We start from the raw sequence: 17,124 nt of genomic DNA on the forward strand, positions 1-17,124 counted from the left end.
CTATACTGAACTCTTTGTGGTCAGATCAGTTTACATCTTGATTGGAACATTACCTTATTCAATGAGTGCCAATGACTTGGTGGACAATGCACTTTTTGCGAAGCTAATGAAACAGCAGAGGTTTGCACGCAGCAACATTTCAATGAAGTTTTGTTTTTATATTTTCTAATTAGCTGATTCAGAGATGTTATAAAACACCTCTAGAACAAGTAGGACTTGAACTTATGTCTCCAGTTTTACAGAGAAAAAGAAAGAGAAAGACAGAGAGAGAGACAACCACAAGATGCCACAAGGACCCTGAACTTTGCTTTCATTCATTCACAGGGTATTTACATCATTGTCAAGATCAGATTTTATGACTTGTCTTCAATTGTCCCCAGAAAGTATTCATTCAATATAACTTAAGTTTTTTGTTTTGCTAAACCACTTTAAGAAGCATTTGAATCAGCTTTTTTTTCACTATCTTGACTCATGTCAGCCAGATGAGGCAAGGTCAGTAATTTCCTTCACTAAGTGATCTTAATAAACCAGATGGAATTCTCCAAAAATCCAGTAGCTTTGTGGTCACCATGATTGAAATCATTTTTTTTCTAGATTTTTACTTAATTATCCAAACTTAAAAGTGCCAAATGCCATGATGAGGTTTGAATTGTGTTGCATGATCATTCATCCATCTTATGGAGACCAGTTGCATATTAACTCTGCCACTGTGCTTTATTATAATAGCCAATTAAAACATGTATTAAATAATCAAGATCACAGGTGCAGAAGGAACCAATGCAAGAAGAATTTAGTACCATTAGTGAAGAAAATTAGATTTGGATTGCAACTGAGTTTATCCAAAATAATATTTATTATTGGGCTTTGCTGTCCAGGCCATTTCGAATTGTCCTGGGGAAAAAATAGACTCAATTATTCACCATATTCAGGGCAAAACCAAATCAGGAAACAAATAATTGGTAAATAAATCAATTAATATCTGGGTAGTTTCTATGCTTAAACCTAAGTTTGCAAAACTTTTAATAAAAATAATTCAGACAGTCAGGTTAATATACTGCTAAAGCCAATTAGGTATATTTACATATTATTTAAAAACTCTGTAAATCTATGTTATGCATTGCTTGAAACATCAACTTTCTGCATGCTTTTTCATGTAACATTTAAAATGGGAAGTTACATCAACATTTTTCTACTGGAAATTAATGTGAAAAGATTTATCGTCACAGTTAGTGAATTAGCAATTAAATTAATGTTTGCTTTAATCACAGGTATTACACACTGCATTTTCCTTTTTGAAATTTTAAAGTCTCAACGAATATTTTCACTTTAATACAACAGTAGGGACTTAGAGCAAAACTTCTGTTGTACACTCCTGAAAGACAGGAGGTAATTCCAGCAAAAGACTGTATGAAAAAAGATTTTATTTTCAGTTTGTAATATTATTCACTCAGTTACATACCGCTGTCTTAAATTGTTTTGAGAGGTTTTTAAACATGGGTGAAGAAGGGTCACTTAGTTCCTCTGTAAAGTTTAGTCCGAGGACTCTGAACGCAAATTTCTGTCGTACTGCAAGAAGAAAAATTATTGTTTTACTATTTCAGCTACTAACAATGTATAATTGCTTTCTGGTACTTTGTTTACTTCATGACACAATATTCAACAAAGAATAATGGGTAGAATTTTTCAGAAAGAACAATATGTAAAACTGCAACTCAGATTATTTAGGAAAATAGAATAAGCAATCTGTGAAATTAAAAGAATTAAGATAGTATCTTACACTTGGCGTCAAGTTAGGATTGTGCGCACACAGCTTCTGTGTGTGATCAAAGGCCTTAGAACTTCAAAGTGGTGTCTGTAACATGGGAAGTCCAACTTTTGAATGGGTTACACAGATACTGTATTTGTGATGGTCTTAGATGCTATCACAATTGAGTTGCTGTAAGTGTGTACAGCAGGTACACCATGAGTATCTTTTGTGGACACAGGATATCTTTCCTCTCATTCACTTCTAGCAAGCCCTCTAATGCTGTGTCTGAAACGCTGGATCCTGCTCTCCCTTATTATATGCTAGTCTGCAGTGTTTCACAGGTAAGTTTCACTTCTTGCATGAATACCAGCATCAGCTTAGTCACAATGAATACCTCCTGTAAGCAGGGCAGCTAAAATGCGAGTCTTTCAGTCTTGACATCTTCCTGAAAAGTCTTATTATTAAAGTAAGATATCAGGCTTGCTTCCCAACACCTGAATGAAAATGGTTCCTGAGGCTATATAAGTAAAGAGAGAAGTCATAGCTGCAAACTTGGAATTGTGACACCATGTATTCTGGTTCAGACTTAAGCAGCTCTCCAAACCATCCATATCTTGTCCTACATGATGTGCAAAAATGCCTTTAATATGCTCGATCTGCTCATCACACAGATTCATTCTTTTCCAATGAACACCTGTCTTATTTCATGCAATGTATACCTGGAGTATACCTCCGTCAGGTTGATGCTGTACAAAATCTATCAAGAATGCACTCACACAAACCCTTCCTATCAATAAAACATAGATTGTTGGTGTGCAGGTGTCAAAAGGGCTAAGAAAGACAAATGGACTGTTACCATTTATGGTGGAGGGAATTGAATGTAAAAGTAGGGATCTGTTGGTACAGTCACATGTGGTACTGATGAGAAAATCTGGAGTAATGCGTTTTGTTTTGGATACAAATCCACTAGAAACAGTTCAGCGAAGGTTCAGTCATCTGATACCTGGAGTGGTACTGCTGGGGAAGGCAGGGACATTATCTTGTGAGGGACAGCTGACCATTAAAGTTTGGAAAAATAAGAGGTGATCTTATTCAGAATCTTATTAAGATCCTGCGAGGATGGATAGGGTGGATGTTGAAAAGAAGCTTTCCTGTGGGAGAAACCAGAACTTGGGGCCACAGTTTAAGACAAGGGGTCACTTGTTTAAGATGGGAATCAGAAGAGTTTATCTCTTTCTGAGCACCTTTGTAACTCTCTTCTCCTCAAGTGCTGGAAGCAGTGTCATTGAATATTCTTCAAATGGAGGTAGGTAAGTTCTTGACTCTTACAGAAGGAGTCAAAGTATGTTGCGAGTAGGTAGAAAAGTGGAGCTGAAACCACAACAGGCTCGAAGGAACTGAATGGCCTACTCCTGCTCCATTATTTTTAAATCGACCTGTGCAAAAATATTATTGTACAACTCTGAAACAGGTGGGACTTGAACCCAGGCCTCCTGGTTCAGAGGTAGGCATGTTAACATTACACCACAACAGCCCCATTCATGTGTCTGTATATTGTAATAAAAAGTGCACCTGTAATAGCATTATGCAATTTCTGGCTGAGATTGTGCAAATGGTTTCTGTCATATCTCTTAGATTTGGCTGGGTTGTGGATCATATACATCCAGAATTGGGTGTGTCTTTGCGCATTGGCTTTTCCTGCATACCTACATGTTTAGGGATAGCTGAATGGGATAGCTGAGGACATACCTAATGCACCAGCTATGGCTTTCAGAATTCCCTAGATTCTGAAAAAGTCCCAGCAAATTGGAAGTTAACAAGTGTAATACATTTCAAGAAAGAAGGTAGAGAGAAAACAGGAAACTACAGGTAGTTCACCTAATAACAGTCATCAACTAAGTGCTGCAGTACATTTTCAAGAAAGCCTGAATTTAAAAGGTCATACCATGATAAAAGTCTGCATGGTTTCACAAAAGATAAATCATGTTAGAAAAATTTATTTGCTTTTTATAGATGGAACTGATCGGGTTGACAAAGGGAAAACGTCAAATGTAATATATACAAATTTTCAATACGAAACCATACAAAAGGTCTCATGGATTTGAGGGCAGGGACAGAAGCAGATATCACCGGCCCCAGTACAATTCCTGGCCCATTCCCTTACAACTGGAAAAGACTTCATGAGACCACACATGGAATGCTCTGTGTAGTTTTGGCCTCCATAGTTAAGCAGGATATATTTACATTGACTACACAAGGAATAAACATTGTTACCTAAATTAGGTTGCAAAGTCATTGTTGTTGTTGTTGTGGTAGTGGTTGTGGGTGCTGTTGTTGTGGGTGTCGTTGACATTGTTGTGGGTGTCGTTGTTCTGGTTGTTGTTGACGTTGTCATGGGAGTTGTACTTCTTCGTGTAGTTCTGGACATGATACTTTGTGTGGGGGTTGTCATTACAGACATAGGCATACAGAAAATCCCTTCTGTTGGTTCACTCCTGATGCATTTACAGGTCTGGCCATCTGTGATATTCCCACTGCAAGACTGGTATTTACTACAAAATGTCGAGTTCCAAATAAATCCACCTTCGCACATGCACTGAGTTTCATTGTTCACATTCTGACAAACTAAGTGAAAATAAATGTCATTAGAACATTTCTATTTGTTGATGGGTGAGAAATAACTTTATGTAATACCAATCAAATGTATTAAAACAGTGCCAAATAATGATCCACAGTGGCTTTATGAACGATTTTAATCAGGAAACCCATATGGGTCATATAGCATTGTGAGGTGTTGCTTTCCCCCAGAGCAGCCACACTTTATAAACAACTTTCTCCTCCATGGTTTCCATGCACATTGAAAATAATTATTTTCCCTATCACTCAGTAACAGAGTGAATATGTATGTAATAAATCTAACAAATCAATGATATTTAAATTTCTTGAGACATTAAGCGTAAGATCTGTAAGTTCATTCCAGCTGTTAGTAAGTACTCGGATGTGGAAAAATGTTTGTTAACAGAATATTTTTACTAAACTTTTAAGTAAATTTTCATTTAATTAAAGGAGTCAGAAACAGTAATTGTTTGATAAATGACATTGTTTATAAAAACTAAATCCCAAATTATCCTTGAAATGCATCATTTCCTTAGTCTCATTGTTGTGAAATGAAACAGCAATAATACTCAATTAATTCTTAACATTTATTTAGTGTTTCTTTATGTAATAGGAATTGAGATACATGATGCAAGTAATATTCATAGTAATGGTCCAGATTTTGTGGTTATACTGTTCACAAGACTACTTCAAATTTGTGATTTTTACAATGATAGGAACATAGTAACAGGAATGGACAAATTATCTTCTCAAGCCTGCTGTACCATTCAATGACATCATGGTTGATGCAAATCATGTAACACGTTTTGGAGACCCAAATCAATCATTCTCAAGTTTAAAACTAATAATTGATCGGTTGTCATTTGTAAGGATGGTTGCAACTTTGTAGGCATGGAAATGTTTTCTGGTTTCATTCTTGAAATGTCAGGATCAAACTTTTTAATCATGTCCCCAAATCTAACAGTTCCTATTACCAGGAATAGTTTCGATCTACTTACCCACTCAAATTTTCACAATATTTTGAAAACTCCTATCAAATCACCCCATAACCTTATAAATTTAATGGACTACATCCATCTGTGTAACCTCTCCTTTTTTTCTGATCCTTAGAATCAAGATTCTGGCTCTCATTGCCTCAGTGTAAAATGTTGATGTGGCACTGTTAGTGCACAGTAACTCTGTCTAACAACACTCAAGAAACTTGAAGCCATCCTGGACAAAGCAGTCCACTTGATTGGCACCACACCTAAAAACAAATACTCAATCTCTGCACTACTAATGCTGAGTGGCAGTGCACAACATCCACTAGAAATTCACCAAGGATTTTTAGACAGCACCTTCCAAACTCACTGCCATCTGGAAGGACAAGGTCTACAGCAAGTGGACTACAGTGATTCAATAAGGCAGCTCACCACCACCTTCTCCAGGGCAACTAGGGTTGGGCAACAAATGCTCTCCAGCTAGCAATTTCTCATCCTATGAATGAATAAAGAAAATGCTGCCAGTAAATCAGTGTTTCACCTGGTAGAGTTGGGGCATTGAACAGTGAGATGAGAAGATGTAGAGGAGCAGTTGTTTCTCCTTAACTTGCATGAAAACATACTGGAAAAAATGGAGGGATAGTTTGCTGGGACTGAGGAGTAGAACAGAATTATATGGACAGAACAGTCCCTTCACAGCACTGAAATGGGGAGAGGTGGGTAGCTGTGGTCAGAAGCGGAAACGGCAGAGAATGATTGATTGTTGAGGCTCAAGGGATAGCAAATCCCATTGCCATTCAGAAGGGAGGGCAAAGAGAGAAAGCAAAAGTGTGTGAAATACAATAGACATGTTTGAATGCTCTGTGAACTACATTGTGACAAAGGTGAGGATAAAGGACATATTGGAAAAGCTTTTATGCAAGATTGCATCTTCTGAACAAATAAAGCAGAAATTGAGAAGCTGGAAGAATGGGATAAAATATTTACACCTGTAAGAACTGTGCCTTTTTATTTTTGAAGATCTGACGGCTGCAATGAGAAAGAGTTGGTTTGAAATCAGGGATTTGCCAGGAAGTTTGGATAATTTTACAGAAATGAATTCAATACCTGTTGTGAACTCTGCAGGAACCCACTGCCACAAAACAATGCACAGATGATAAGGAGCTGAGGGGTCGTTTACAAGCGAAGCTGATCAGTCGCCAGTTAACTGAACAGGTTGGAACTAGAAGCAAGTTACGGAGATGTAGGCACAGAGAAAGAAAGACACAGAAAGGTGTGTTGTTTTTCTCCCAGCAGAAGTTGTCTGTTCTCTGCAGTAATAATGCAGCTTAACTTTGAAGAACAGTTTCCGCTACAGTCGCTATGAGCTATCACTTTTGAAGTGATAAATCAAAGATTTTTTGCAAGTGAACCAATCACTTTGTACTTCTTACAAACTAGAGGAAACTTCTAGGGAAAGACAACTCAAAACTAAAAATCTGGCTGGCTGAAGATGGATAATCTCAACATTGGAATTGGAAAGCAAAGATCATTGAACTGAGTTTCCAGTTTTTCTCTACCTCTGCCTCTCATCTATTTGCCTACATTATATATGTGTGTACGTGTAAGGAGAAGGTTTCACAGAGATTAGAGTTTTTGGTTATTATGTTAAATAATGTTTAATACAGAAACCTGGTCCATGCTTTCTCATAAACATAACCTGAAAGTCAGATAAATTGGGACACTGCACGTATCTATACTACCTTAAAAAAAACTTTAATATTTGGTACAACTCCAGGAATAGTGGAGCTTGATTTACATCATGTTACCCCAATGGGTCATGAAATGGAAATGCTGTGGGATAAAGTATAGATATAATAGCTATGGTGTTAGTGAATGTCAGCGATAAACTAGGAAAGCAAAGAACAGAATTTAAAGAAGGGAAAAGGACCAAAGACAGACTAAATGAAGAAAAGCAAATGGTGGAAGTTGGCAACAAAGTTGATGAAATTTTCTGATTCACAGCAAGAACAGAAAGGGACACCAATATGGATGTAATGTCTTGGGGGAAAAAATGTTCAAGTGTGTTCAGAGTAGAATTGGAACAGGAATTATTTCACATATACCAATAAAAGGCAGGCATAGCTCAGACTAATGCAGACACTTAAGGCAACAACATTAATTTACAGGAAATAAGTGGACTTGAAGGGCAAGTTGTTCAATGTGATACCAAATTGGGAAAGGAGGATGATGATAGCCAGGCACTGATCGTTCATCTCTTTTAAGAAAGAAGAAGAGTTATCAAAATGTCCTGGTGGAGGATGTAGGTGCAGAAAATCACACCCCTCTGGAGAAAAAGATTAGTGGTTAGGTGTAATAAAGTAGGATGTTTTAAAATGATGGAAAGCTCAAAAGAATCCAGCTATGGAAATAAAGATTCTCATTAGTTGGAGAAGAAATGAGTATGGTTGGAAGAAAATTATTGTTCAGCAGCGGGAGTCAGGGCAGAGCGCGAGGGCAGCCGGGAAGGTAAGTTGGGAGAGCACGGGGGGACTGCTGGGTAACTAAAACCATCTCTTCTGGCAGTGGCTAAACCCAAAACTGTACATGTGTGGTGTGACTCCTACCCATCCTCCTCCTCTAAACAAAAAAAAGACTCTGTGTGAAGAATCAATAAGGCAAGTTGTTTTTTTCATTTTTTTTTGCTTTCGTTCGGCAGGAAGCTGTCGGAGGGAGGAGCAGCAGAGCAGAGGTGAGTATAAAGGTACCAGAGCCCAGCCCACTAGCTGCAAAAAACTGGAGTGATTTCACAGGGAGGCAGTGACCTGATTGGTTAGTGGGTAATCTGAACTAAATTTGAAAAAGAACCCAGAAAAGAAATATCAGCAAATTTAATTAACTAATTATAATAAATTATATAAATTAATAAAGTAATTAACTAAGTGGAAATGGCTGGACAGGTGGTGTGTTGTAGCTGCATGATGTGGGAGCTGGTTGGTCCCGTTGCGAACTGCAGTGACCACATCTGCAGCAAGTGTTGGTTGCTCAAGGAACTTCAGCAGGTTGATGAGCTGGAATCTGAGCTTCAAACATGCGGCATGTCCGGGCGGGGGAGAAGTACCTGGACAATTTGTTTCAGGAGGCAGTCATACCTGGTAGATTAAGTACTTCAAATTTGGTCAGTGGCCAGGGACAGCAGGGTGTGACTGTAGGCGAGGCAGGTAAAGGGACCCTGCAGTCAAGAACAGAGGAGCCTCAGCTCTTGACCCTGTCGAACAAGTACGAGACACTTGCTCCCTGTGTGAATGACGAAAAGGGCTCTAAGGAGGACAAGCCAATTGACCACTGCACTGTGGTACAGGAGGCCATTCAAGAGGGGAGAGCAAAAAGATAGGTGGTAATTGTAGGGGTTTCTATAATTAGTGGGGTAGATAGTATCCTTTATAAACAGGATCAAGAGTCTCGCACGGTGTGTTGCCAGCCCAGTGCCAGGGTGAGGGATATCTCTGACTGGCTTGAGAGGACATTGGAGCGGGAGGGGGAGGATCCAGAACTAACAACATAGGCAAGACTAGGAAAGAGGACCTGTTCAGACATTATCAGGAGCTGGCAACCAAATTGAAGAACAAATCCTCCAGGGCTATAATCTCCGGATTACTGCCCGAGCCACATGCTAATTGGCACAGGGACATGAGAATAAGGGAAGTAAACACGTAACTAAAAGAGTGGTGCAGGAAAGTGGGGTTCTCTTTCATGGGGCACTGGCATCAGTATTGGAACAGGAGGAATCTGTACCATGGGGACTGTTTCCACTGAATCGAGCTGGGACCAATATTTTAGTGAAAAAGGTAAATAGGCTGGTTGACAGGACTTTAAACTAGAAAGTGGGGGGAGAGGGAATGGTGAAACTTGCCCCAGTGGGAAACAAAGCAGCAGGTTAACATCAGTAGTGGTGGATTCAACTACGTGGAAAAATATGAAAGAAATGACAAGGAAAGAGAACTCAGGAGAAGTTATTAAAGTCTCTAATGCAGACACAAATAGGACAGAGTGTTTGGAAAGGGCTAGCAATCAAACTTCAAGCACACTGGATAAGTAAATGACAATGAGAAGAGAGACGGTTAATACAGGACTGAAAGTGTTACATCTGAATGCACTCAGTATAAGGAATAAGGTAAATGAACTTGTGGCGCAGATCGAAATTGGCAGGTGTGACATGGTAGGGATCACAGAGACATGGCTGCAAGGGGATCGGGATTGGGAACTAAATATCCAAGGATATACATCCAATTGAAAAGGTACGCAAGTGGTCTGAGGGGGTGGATTTGCCTTACTAGTAAGAAATGAAATTAAATCAGTAGGAAGAAACAAAGTAAGGTCAGATGGTGTAGGGTCTGTGGGTAGAATTGAGGAACCGCAAAGACAAAAAAACCATAGTTGGAGTTGTGGACAGGCCTCCAAACAGTACTCAGGAGCTGGGGCGCAAGTTACACCAGGAGATAGAAAAGATGTGTAAGAAAGGCAAAGTCACAGTGATCATGGAGGATTTCAATATGCAGGTGGACTGGGAAAATCAGGTTGGTAGTGGATTGCAAGCAAAGGAGTTTGTGGAATGACTACGAGAAGGCTTTTGGAGCAGTTCTTGGTAGAGCCCACAAGAGAACGCAATACTGGATTTAGTGTTGTGCAATGAGGAAGACTTGATAAGGGAACTTAAGCTAAAGGAATCCTTAGGAGGCAGTGATCATAATATGATAGAATTTACTCTGCAATTTGAGAGGGAGAAGTTAGAATCAGAGGTAATGGTATTACAGCTGAATAAAGGTGACTACAGAGGTATGAAAGAGGAGCTGGGCAGAATTGACTGGAAGAGGAGCCTAGCAGGAAAGACAGTGCAACAGCAATGGCAGGAGTTTCTGGGCGTAATTCAGGAGACCCAGCAAAAATTCATCCCTAGGAAAAAGAACCATGGTACAGGGAGGATGAGACAACCACGGTTGGCTAAGGAAGTCAGGATTAGCATAAAAGCAAAAGAGAAAGCATATAATGTGGTGAAGGGCAGTGGGAAACCAGAGGTTGGGCAGCTTACAAAGACCAACAGAGGGCAACTAAAAGAAACAAGGAGAAAAAAGATTAAATATGAGGGTAAACTAGCCAGTAATATAAATGAAGGCTGTAAGAGTTTCTTTAGATCTATAAAGGGCAAAAGGAGGCAAAAGTGGACATTGGACCACTGGAAAATGACACTGGAGAGATAGTAGTGGGGAACAAGGAAATGACTGAGGAACTGAATAATTACTTCATGTTGGAAAACACAATATCCCAAAAATTCAAGAAAGTCGGGGCAAAGCTGAGTATGGTGGCCATCACCAAGGAAAAAGTGCTCGTAAAACTGATTGGCCTGAAGGTGGACAAATCACCAGGACCAGATAGACCACACCCCAGAGTCCTTAAGGAAATGGCTGAAGAGATAGTTGGAGGCATTAGTGGTGATCTTTCAGGAATCACTAGAGTTAGGGATGGTCCCAGAGGACTGGAAAATCATTAACATGACACCCCTGTTTAAAAAGGGAGTAAGGTAAAGGTCAGAAAATTGTGGGCCAACTAGCCTAACCTCGGTCATGGGTAAGATTTTGGAGTCCATTGTGAAGTATGAGATTTCTGATTATTGGAGGTGTATGGTAAAATAGGGCAAAGTCAGAGATAATGGGAACTGCAGATGCTGGAGAATTCCAAGATAATAAAATGTGAGGCTGGATGAACACAGCAGGCCAAGCAGCATCTCAGGAGCACAGAAGCTGACGTTTCGGGCCTAGACCCTTCATCAGAGAGGGGGATGGGGAGAGGGAACTGGAATAAATAGGGACAGAGGGGGAGGCGGACTGAAGATGGAGAGTAAAGAAGATAGGTGGAGAGAGTATAGGTGGGGAGGTAGGGAGGGGATAGGTCAGTCCAGGGAAGATGGACAGGTCAAGAAGGTGGGATGAGGTTAGTAGGTAGATGGGGGTGCGACTTGGGGTGGGAGGAAGGGATGGGTGAGAGGAAGAACAGGTTAGGGAGGCAGAGACAGGTTGGACTGGTTTTGGGATGCAGTGGGTGGGGGGGAAGAGCTGGGCTGGTTGTGTGGTGCAGTGGGGGGAGGGGACGAACTGGTCTGGTTTAGGGATGCAGTTGGGGAAGGGGAGATTTTGAAACTGGTGAAGTCCACATTGAAACCATTAGGCTGCAGGGTTCCCAGGCGGAATATGAGTTGCTGTTCCTGCAACCTTCGGGTGGCATCATTGTGGCACTGCAGGAGGCCCATGATGGACATGTCATCTAAAGAATGGGAGGGGGAGTGGAAATGGTTTGCGACTGGGAGGTGCAGTTGTTTGTTGCGAAGGGCAAAGTCAGCATGGTTTCATCAAGGGGCGGCCATGCTGATAAATCTGCTAGAATTCTTTGAGGAGGTATCGAGCAGGGTAGACCACGGAAAGCCAATGGGTATTAACTACCTGGACTTTAAGAAGGCCTTTGATAAGGTGCCACACAGGAGGCTGCTGAGTAAGATAAGGGCTCATGGTGTTAGAGGCAAGGTGCTAGCATGGATAGAAGATTGGCCGTCTGGCAGAAAGCAGAGAGTGGGGATAAAAGGGTCTTTCTCAGGATGGCAGCTGGTGAGAAGTGGTGTTCCACAAGGGTTTTCACTTTATACATTAATGATCTAGATGAAGAAACTGTGGACATTCTGGCCACGTTTGCAGATGATACCAAGATATGTGGAGGCACAGGTAGTACTGAGGAGGTGGGGATGCTGCAGAAGGATTTGGACAGGTTAGGAGAGTGGGCAGAGAAGTGGTAGATGGAGTATAATGTGGTTAAGTGTGAGATCATGCACTTTGGTAAGAAGAATAAAAGAATGGACTATTTTGTAAATGGGGAGAAAATTCAGAAGCCTGAAGTGCAAAGAGACTTGGGAGTTCTAGTCCATGATTCTCTCAAGGTAAATTTGCATGTTGTCAGTAGTCAGGAAGGCAAATGCAATGTTGGCAGTTATTTTTGAGAGGACTTGAATATAAAAGCAGAGATGTACTACTGAGGCTTTATAAGGCTCTGGTCAGGCCACATCTGGAGTATTGTGTGCAGTTTTGGGCCCCATTTCTCAGGAAGGATGTACTGGCCCTGGAGCAGGTTCATAGGAGGTTCATGAGAATGGTCCCAGGAATGAGAAATTTAACATATGAGGAACGTTTGAGGACTTTGGAGCTATACTCATTGGTGATTAGAAGGGTGAGCGGAGATCTAATTGAAACTTACAGAATACCGAATGGCCTGGACAGAGTGCATGTTGGGAAGATGCTTCCACTGTTAGGAGAGCCTATGACCCGAGGGCACAACCTTAGAGTAAAGGGAAGACCTTTTAGAACAGAGATAAAGAGAAACTTCTTCAACCAGAGAGTAGTGAATCTATGAAATTTACTGCCACAGAAGGCTGTGGAGTTCAGGTCATTGAGTACATTTAAGACTGAGATAGACAGGTTCTTGTTTATCAAGGGGATCAAGGGTTACAGGGAGAAAGCAGGAGAATGGGGTTGAGGAACTTACTAGGCATGATTAAATGGTGCAGCAGACTCGATGGTCAAAAGACCTAATTTCTGCTCCTATGTCTTATGGTCTTAAGAGGCTGAAATGTTGAGTTTAACTGGACAGACCTGTTTGTTGATTTTGGAACAATGCTGTTCAAGGCTGGGCCATAAAGAAATTAGAGGAAATGGAGGGAAGATCTCCAGAGAAGATCAATTCTGCAACAATCCTGGAAACAGGGGTTTGATGATTAGTGGTGGAACACAAGTCCACTGGAAGGTAGGAGCGAGTGATGAGTTGGCATTCAGCCTTTTTGAGGTAAACGTCTGTGGACCAGACAACAACATCACATTTGTCAGTAGGTTCGTTGATAACGACATGGTAGCTCTACAGTGACACAGCAGAAGAACAGAGTAAACCAAAATGTATCAACTGCATTTGAGAAGCCACAAAGCACTTCCTTTGTGTCATATTTTTTATAAACCAAGCTTAAGAGGCTTTTCAGCTAAACTGACATATAGATTAAAATCAAATTGTCTTAGGAAAAGAACAGAATTGAAAGTATTGGTTATATTTTACCACATCACAATTAACCAAAGGCCAACTTTAAATCAGAATGAAATGTTCCATCCTTGCAAGATTTATATTACATTTTAAGTTTTTGATATATTTCATTTACACTCACCTGTTGTGATTGTGATGTTAGTAATATTTAATGTTCCATTTTCAAAAGGGACTGATGTGGGATACAAATTATTTTTCAGGTAGAATTTCAGTTCATCACTTAAAGTTTCTGTTATGTTTAGTTCAATCTCCAGTTGGTATTCCTGTTGTTGAAGAGCTGCAGTGTTCAACAAATAAAAGGAAGAGTTAGATCAATGACAAAATAATTAACAGTACCACTTAAGATCAAAGCATTCAAACCTGTTCAATACTTTACCATCACCAAAAATAAAACATCAATCAAAATGAAATTAAAAAAGAAAATGCTGAAGAAACTCAGCTGGGCTGGCAGCTTCTGTACAGAGAGTTAGTAATGAGTCTAATACAGATCTTCTTTATTTTTCATTAGTACTGAGGTCTCAGGCAATTCCAGTTAGACTTTATACCAAAACTCCTGGCTCCATCACAGTGAGAAAGATATTTGTTTTATCCTCATTGGCTATTTTATTTGCCATCAGCCAAATGGGGAACCATCATTTATTATTACTTAAGCCCTCTATGTTAAAGGTGATTTATTATTAAGGTTTTGGAGTAGATTTGTAAATTGATTTGTGGGTATTGTGGTTGGTTGACTCACCAAGCTGGTTCATTGTTGTTCCGCAGACATCTCATTACCCTGCCGGGTATTATCATCAGTGCAATCTCCGATAAAGCGCCGTTGTGTTTTCCTGCCTGGTTTTTAAACTTTGGAGTCCATTGAGCTGGATTATCTCACTTCCGGTTTTCCTTCATAGTGGAGTGTATATAGGGTCAAGTTCTGTGTTTGTTGATGGCTTTCTTCGTGGAGTACCAGGCTTCTAGGAATTCCCATGCCTGTCTCTGCTTTGTTTGTCCCAAGATTTATTATTACTCAAGCCCTCTTTGTTGAAGGTGAATGATCAGAGGATTAGATAGGGTGGACAGTGAGAGCCTTTTTCCTCAGAGGGTGATGGCTAGCATGAGGGAACATAGCTTTAAATTGAGGGATGATAGATATAGGACAGATGTCAGAGGTAGATTCTTTACTCAGAGAGGAGTAAGGCCGTGGAATGCCCTGTTTGCAACAGTAGTAGACTCGCCAACTGTAAGGGTATTTAAATGGTCATTGGATAAACGTATGGATGATAATGGAATAGTGTAGGTTAGATGGGCTTCAGATTGGTTTTACAGGTCGGTGCAACATCAAGGACCGAAGGGCCTGTGCTGCACTGTAATTTTCTATGTTCTAATTCCCCAATTTTTCACAAGTATTGTTCCATTTTATCATTCAACTACAAACTGTGCTGAATTAACTGAGCAGTTTGTAAGTATGGTATGTGCACATGAAATAATCTTTAAAAGTGTGTCACAATTACTTGAATCATTGTTTTAAAATATTTATCATAGCCTTACTGTCATCTTTCTGTGATGTACACAACTGAAAAAGGTTCACGTGGATTCAACTGAAAGCTGCTGTATGAAGCACACTTTATTTTCAGCTCTGCAACATAGAGGCCAGCATATTATAATAACATCAACTTTTATAATAAATTGCATTCAGGGCATCCCTTCCAGTCCACTATTAATGTCCAGCACAGTGAAATATTTTGCCCTTGAGGCCTGCCTCATCGTGGCTTCAAGACTGAACAGCATATAGACACTGTTGCTGAATTAAAACAGGTCCTAACACAAGCCCCAGCAGCACCAAAAATTTTCTTTCACTTTGCAGGTTGCAGCTATGTATGTAACACTGGCAGTTATACATCTCCAAGAATGACACAACAAGCTTGGACTGGTAGCTTCTGGCTCCCATATACTCTCACCAGTACAGCAGAGATTCTCTACGTGCCAGAAGTTCTTGGTAACCATGCTCTGGACAGTACAACATTTTGCCTGAATTATTGGCCTGAAGCCCCTAACCATGCTGATGGTGCACACCCCCATTCACCTTTTCACCCAATCACCTTTTGCTGGACAGCAGGATTAAACACAGTACTGTCAGCCAAAACCGCATTGCGCACTGGATCCTAATGTTATAGGTTTGTGTCATTGTGGTCAAATGTACCAAAGTGCCAACTGCCTAGCCGACAATTTGAGTCACAGAGGAGGACCCCATGAGTGTCAGGTAGTGGTAACAAATGTTCCCAAATGATTATTTGTGTCAAAACAAAATGGGGGAAGATCCAAGGGAACCTGGGGAGGAGAAGAAAGACACCTGTAAGGGTATTTGTAGACGGATTCGCTGTGGTGGAAGATGGACACTGAAAGACAGTATGTCATAAGAAATGGAGAACCACAGAGGTGAAGTCCCAATAGAATTAGTGCTGAAGCTCCGAAGCAAGATGAGCACTCAGGCAGCTGAGCTAGCAGCTATAGCCTACGTGGTCAGTCACCTGAAACATTCGCTCCTCCCCCAGCCCCCACCAGCAGATGTAAACTCAGACAGCATAGCTGTCTACAACAGTGTAACTGATAACCTGCCACTGTGGGAAGCTAGAGGTTCCATCTCGACTGACAGGAAACCATTACCGACTGCACCCTTCTCAAATTTATTCTCCACGTCGGCCAATATGGCATCATTAAGGTGACAGTTCACCACTGAATTTTCCCAGCTGGGAGCGTAACGACAGGTGAATTTGTGAAGCAGAGTGCCCAAGAAGGAGAACCAATGGCAACTCACCCCCAGTCCAGAACAAACAGATACCATCTCTGTGAGCCAAAACAAGGTTGTAATCTGACACAGGCTCAGAGCAGAGACACCGAGTTAAAGCAAGTACTGGAGTAAATGATCCCCACCTCATGCAACAAGTGGGCAGGCAAGTTAAATATTAAGGATGGACTTGTTCTCAACGTTGGATAGTGCGTGGCACTAGTCCAGGACTGAAATTAAGTGATTTATCAATATCACAATGTTCAGGATCTTCAAGGGACAGAAGCCAAAACTGACAGAATTAAGGGATTGTGTTGGTGGCCAGCAAGGGGAAAATACATAAAACATATATTGAGAATTGTATTACCTGTGCCTAGAGCAATCCAGACAAGAAAACCAATAAAGGTAACGTATATGCAACCAATTGCAGGCCTATCGACTGAACGCTAAGTAAACAAGGTCAGCCCCTACCACCTTGCAAAGGGGGATATAAGTGTATCCTCTTCACTGTGGACATTTTACCAAGTGTGTAGAGACATATATAAACCATTGAAATTGCAGTGTACATCTTATTTCACCACATTTTCACTCAATGAGGTCTTCTCACAGTATTGATTCAGACGAGGGAGCCTATCTCACAGCTCAGGTAATGCAGGCTGTGATGAATATATTTGGCATCAACCAAAGGTTCTACATTGTCTACCATTTTCAATCCAGCAGGATGGTAGAGAGGATGAATAGCATTCTTCAAAGGGATGCTGCGAAAGGTCAATATCTTGGAAAACAACTTGACCTGGAATGAAGTTTTACCCTTTGTCCTCCTGGTCAGAGGAAATCACCCTCCTGTTCAACTGGATTTACCCTCATCCCTTCTGCATTCTGATGACTGGATGCCCCTTGAGAGGGTC

The 17,124-nt window shown here is 40.7% G+C and overlaps 1 protein-coding gene across 1 annotated transcript in view; it reads right to left on the reverse strand.

Annotated features, from left to right (window-relative positions):
- The window catches only part of LOC125452167 (adhesion G protein-coupled receptor F5-like), an 81,073-nt gene that overhangs the window by 34,450 nt on the left and 29,499 nt on the right, over window positions 1-17,124 (reverse strand). Inside the window, exons 4-6 of the mRNA XM_048530237.1 lie at window positions 13,571-13,726; window positions 4,022-4,372; window positions 1,460-1,566 (exon numbers count right to left, since the gene is read on the reverse strand). Of these exons, the coding sequence (XP_048386194.1) occupies window positions 1,460-1,566; window positions 4,022-4,372; window positions 13,571-13,726 (614 nt within the window). The remainder of the gene's footprint in view (window positions 1-1,459; window positions 1,567-4,021; window positions 4,373-13,570; window positions 13,727-17,124) is intronic.

Source organism: Stegostoma tigrinum, chromosome 4 (assembly GCF_030684315.1).
Source record: "Stegostoma tigrinum isolate sSteTig4 chromosome 4, sSteTig4.hap1, whole genome shotgun sequence".
NCBI lineage: Eukaryota > Metazoa > Chordata > Chondrichthyes > Orectolobiformes > Stegostomatidae > Stegostoma > Stegostoma tigrinum.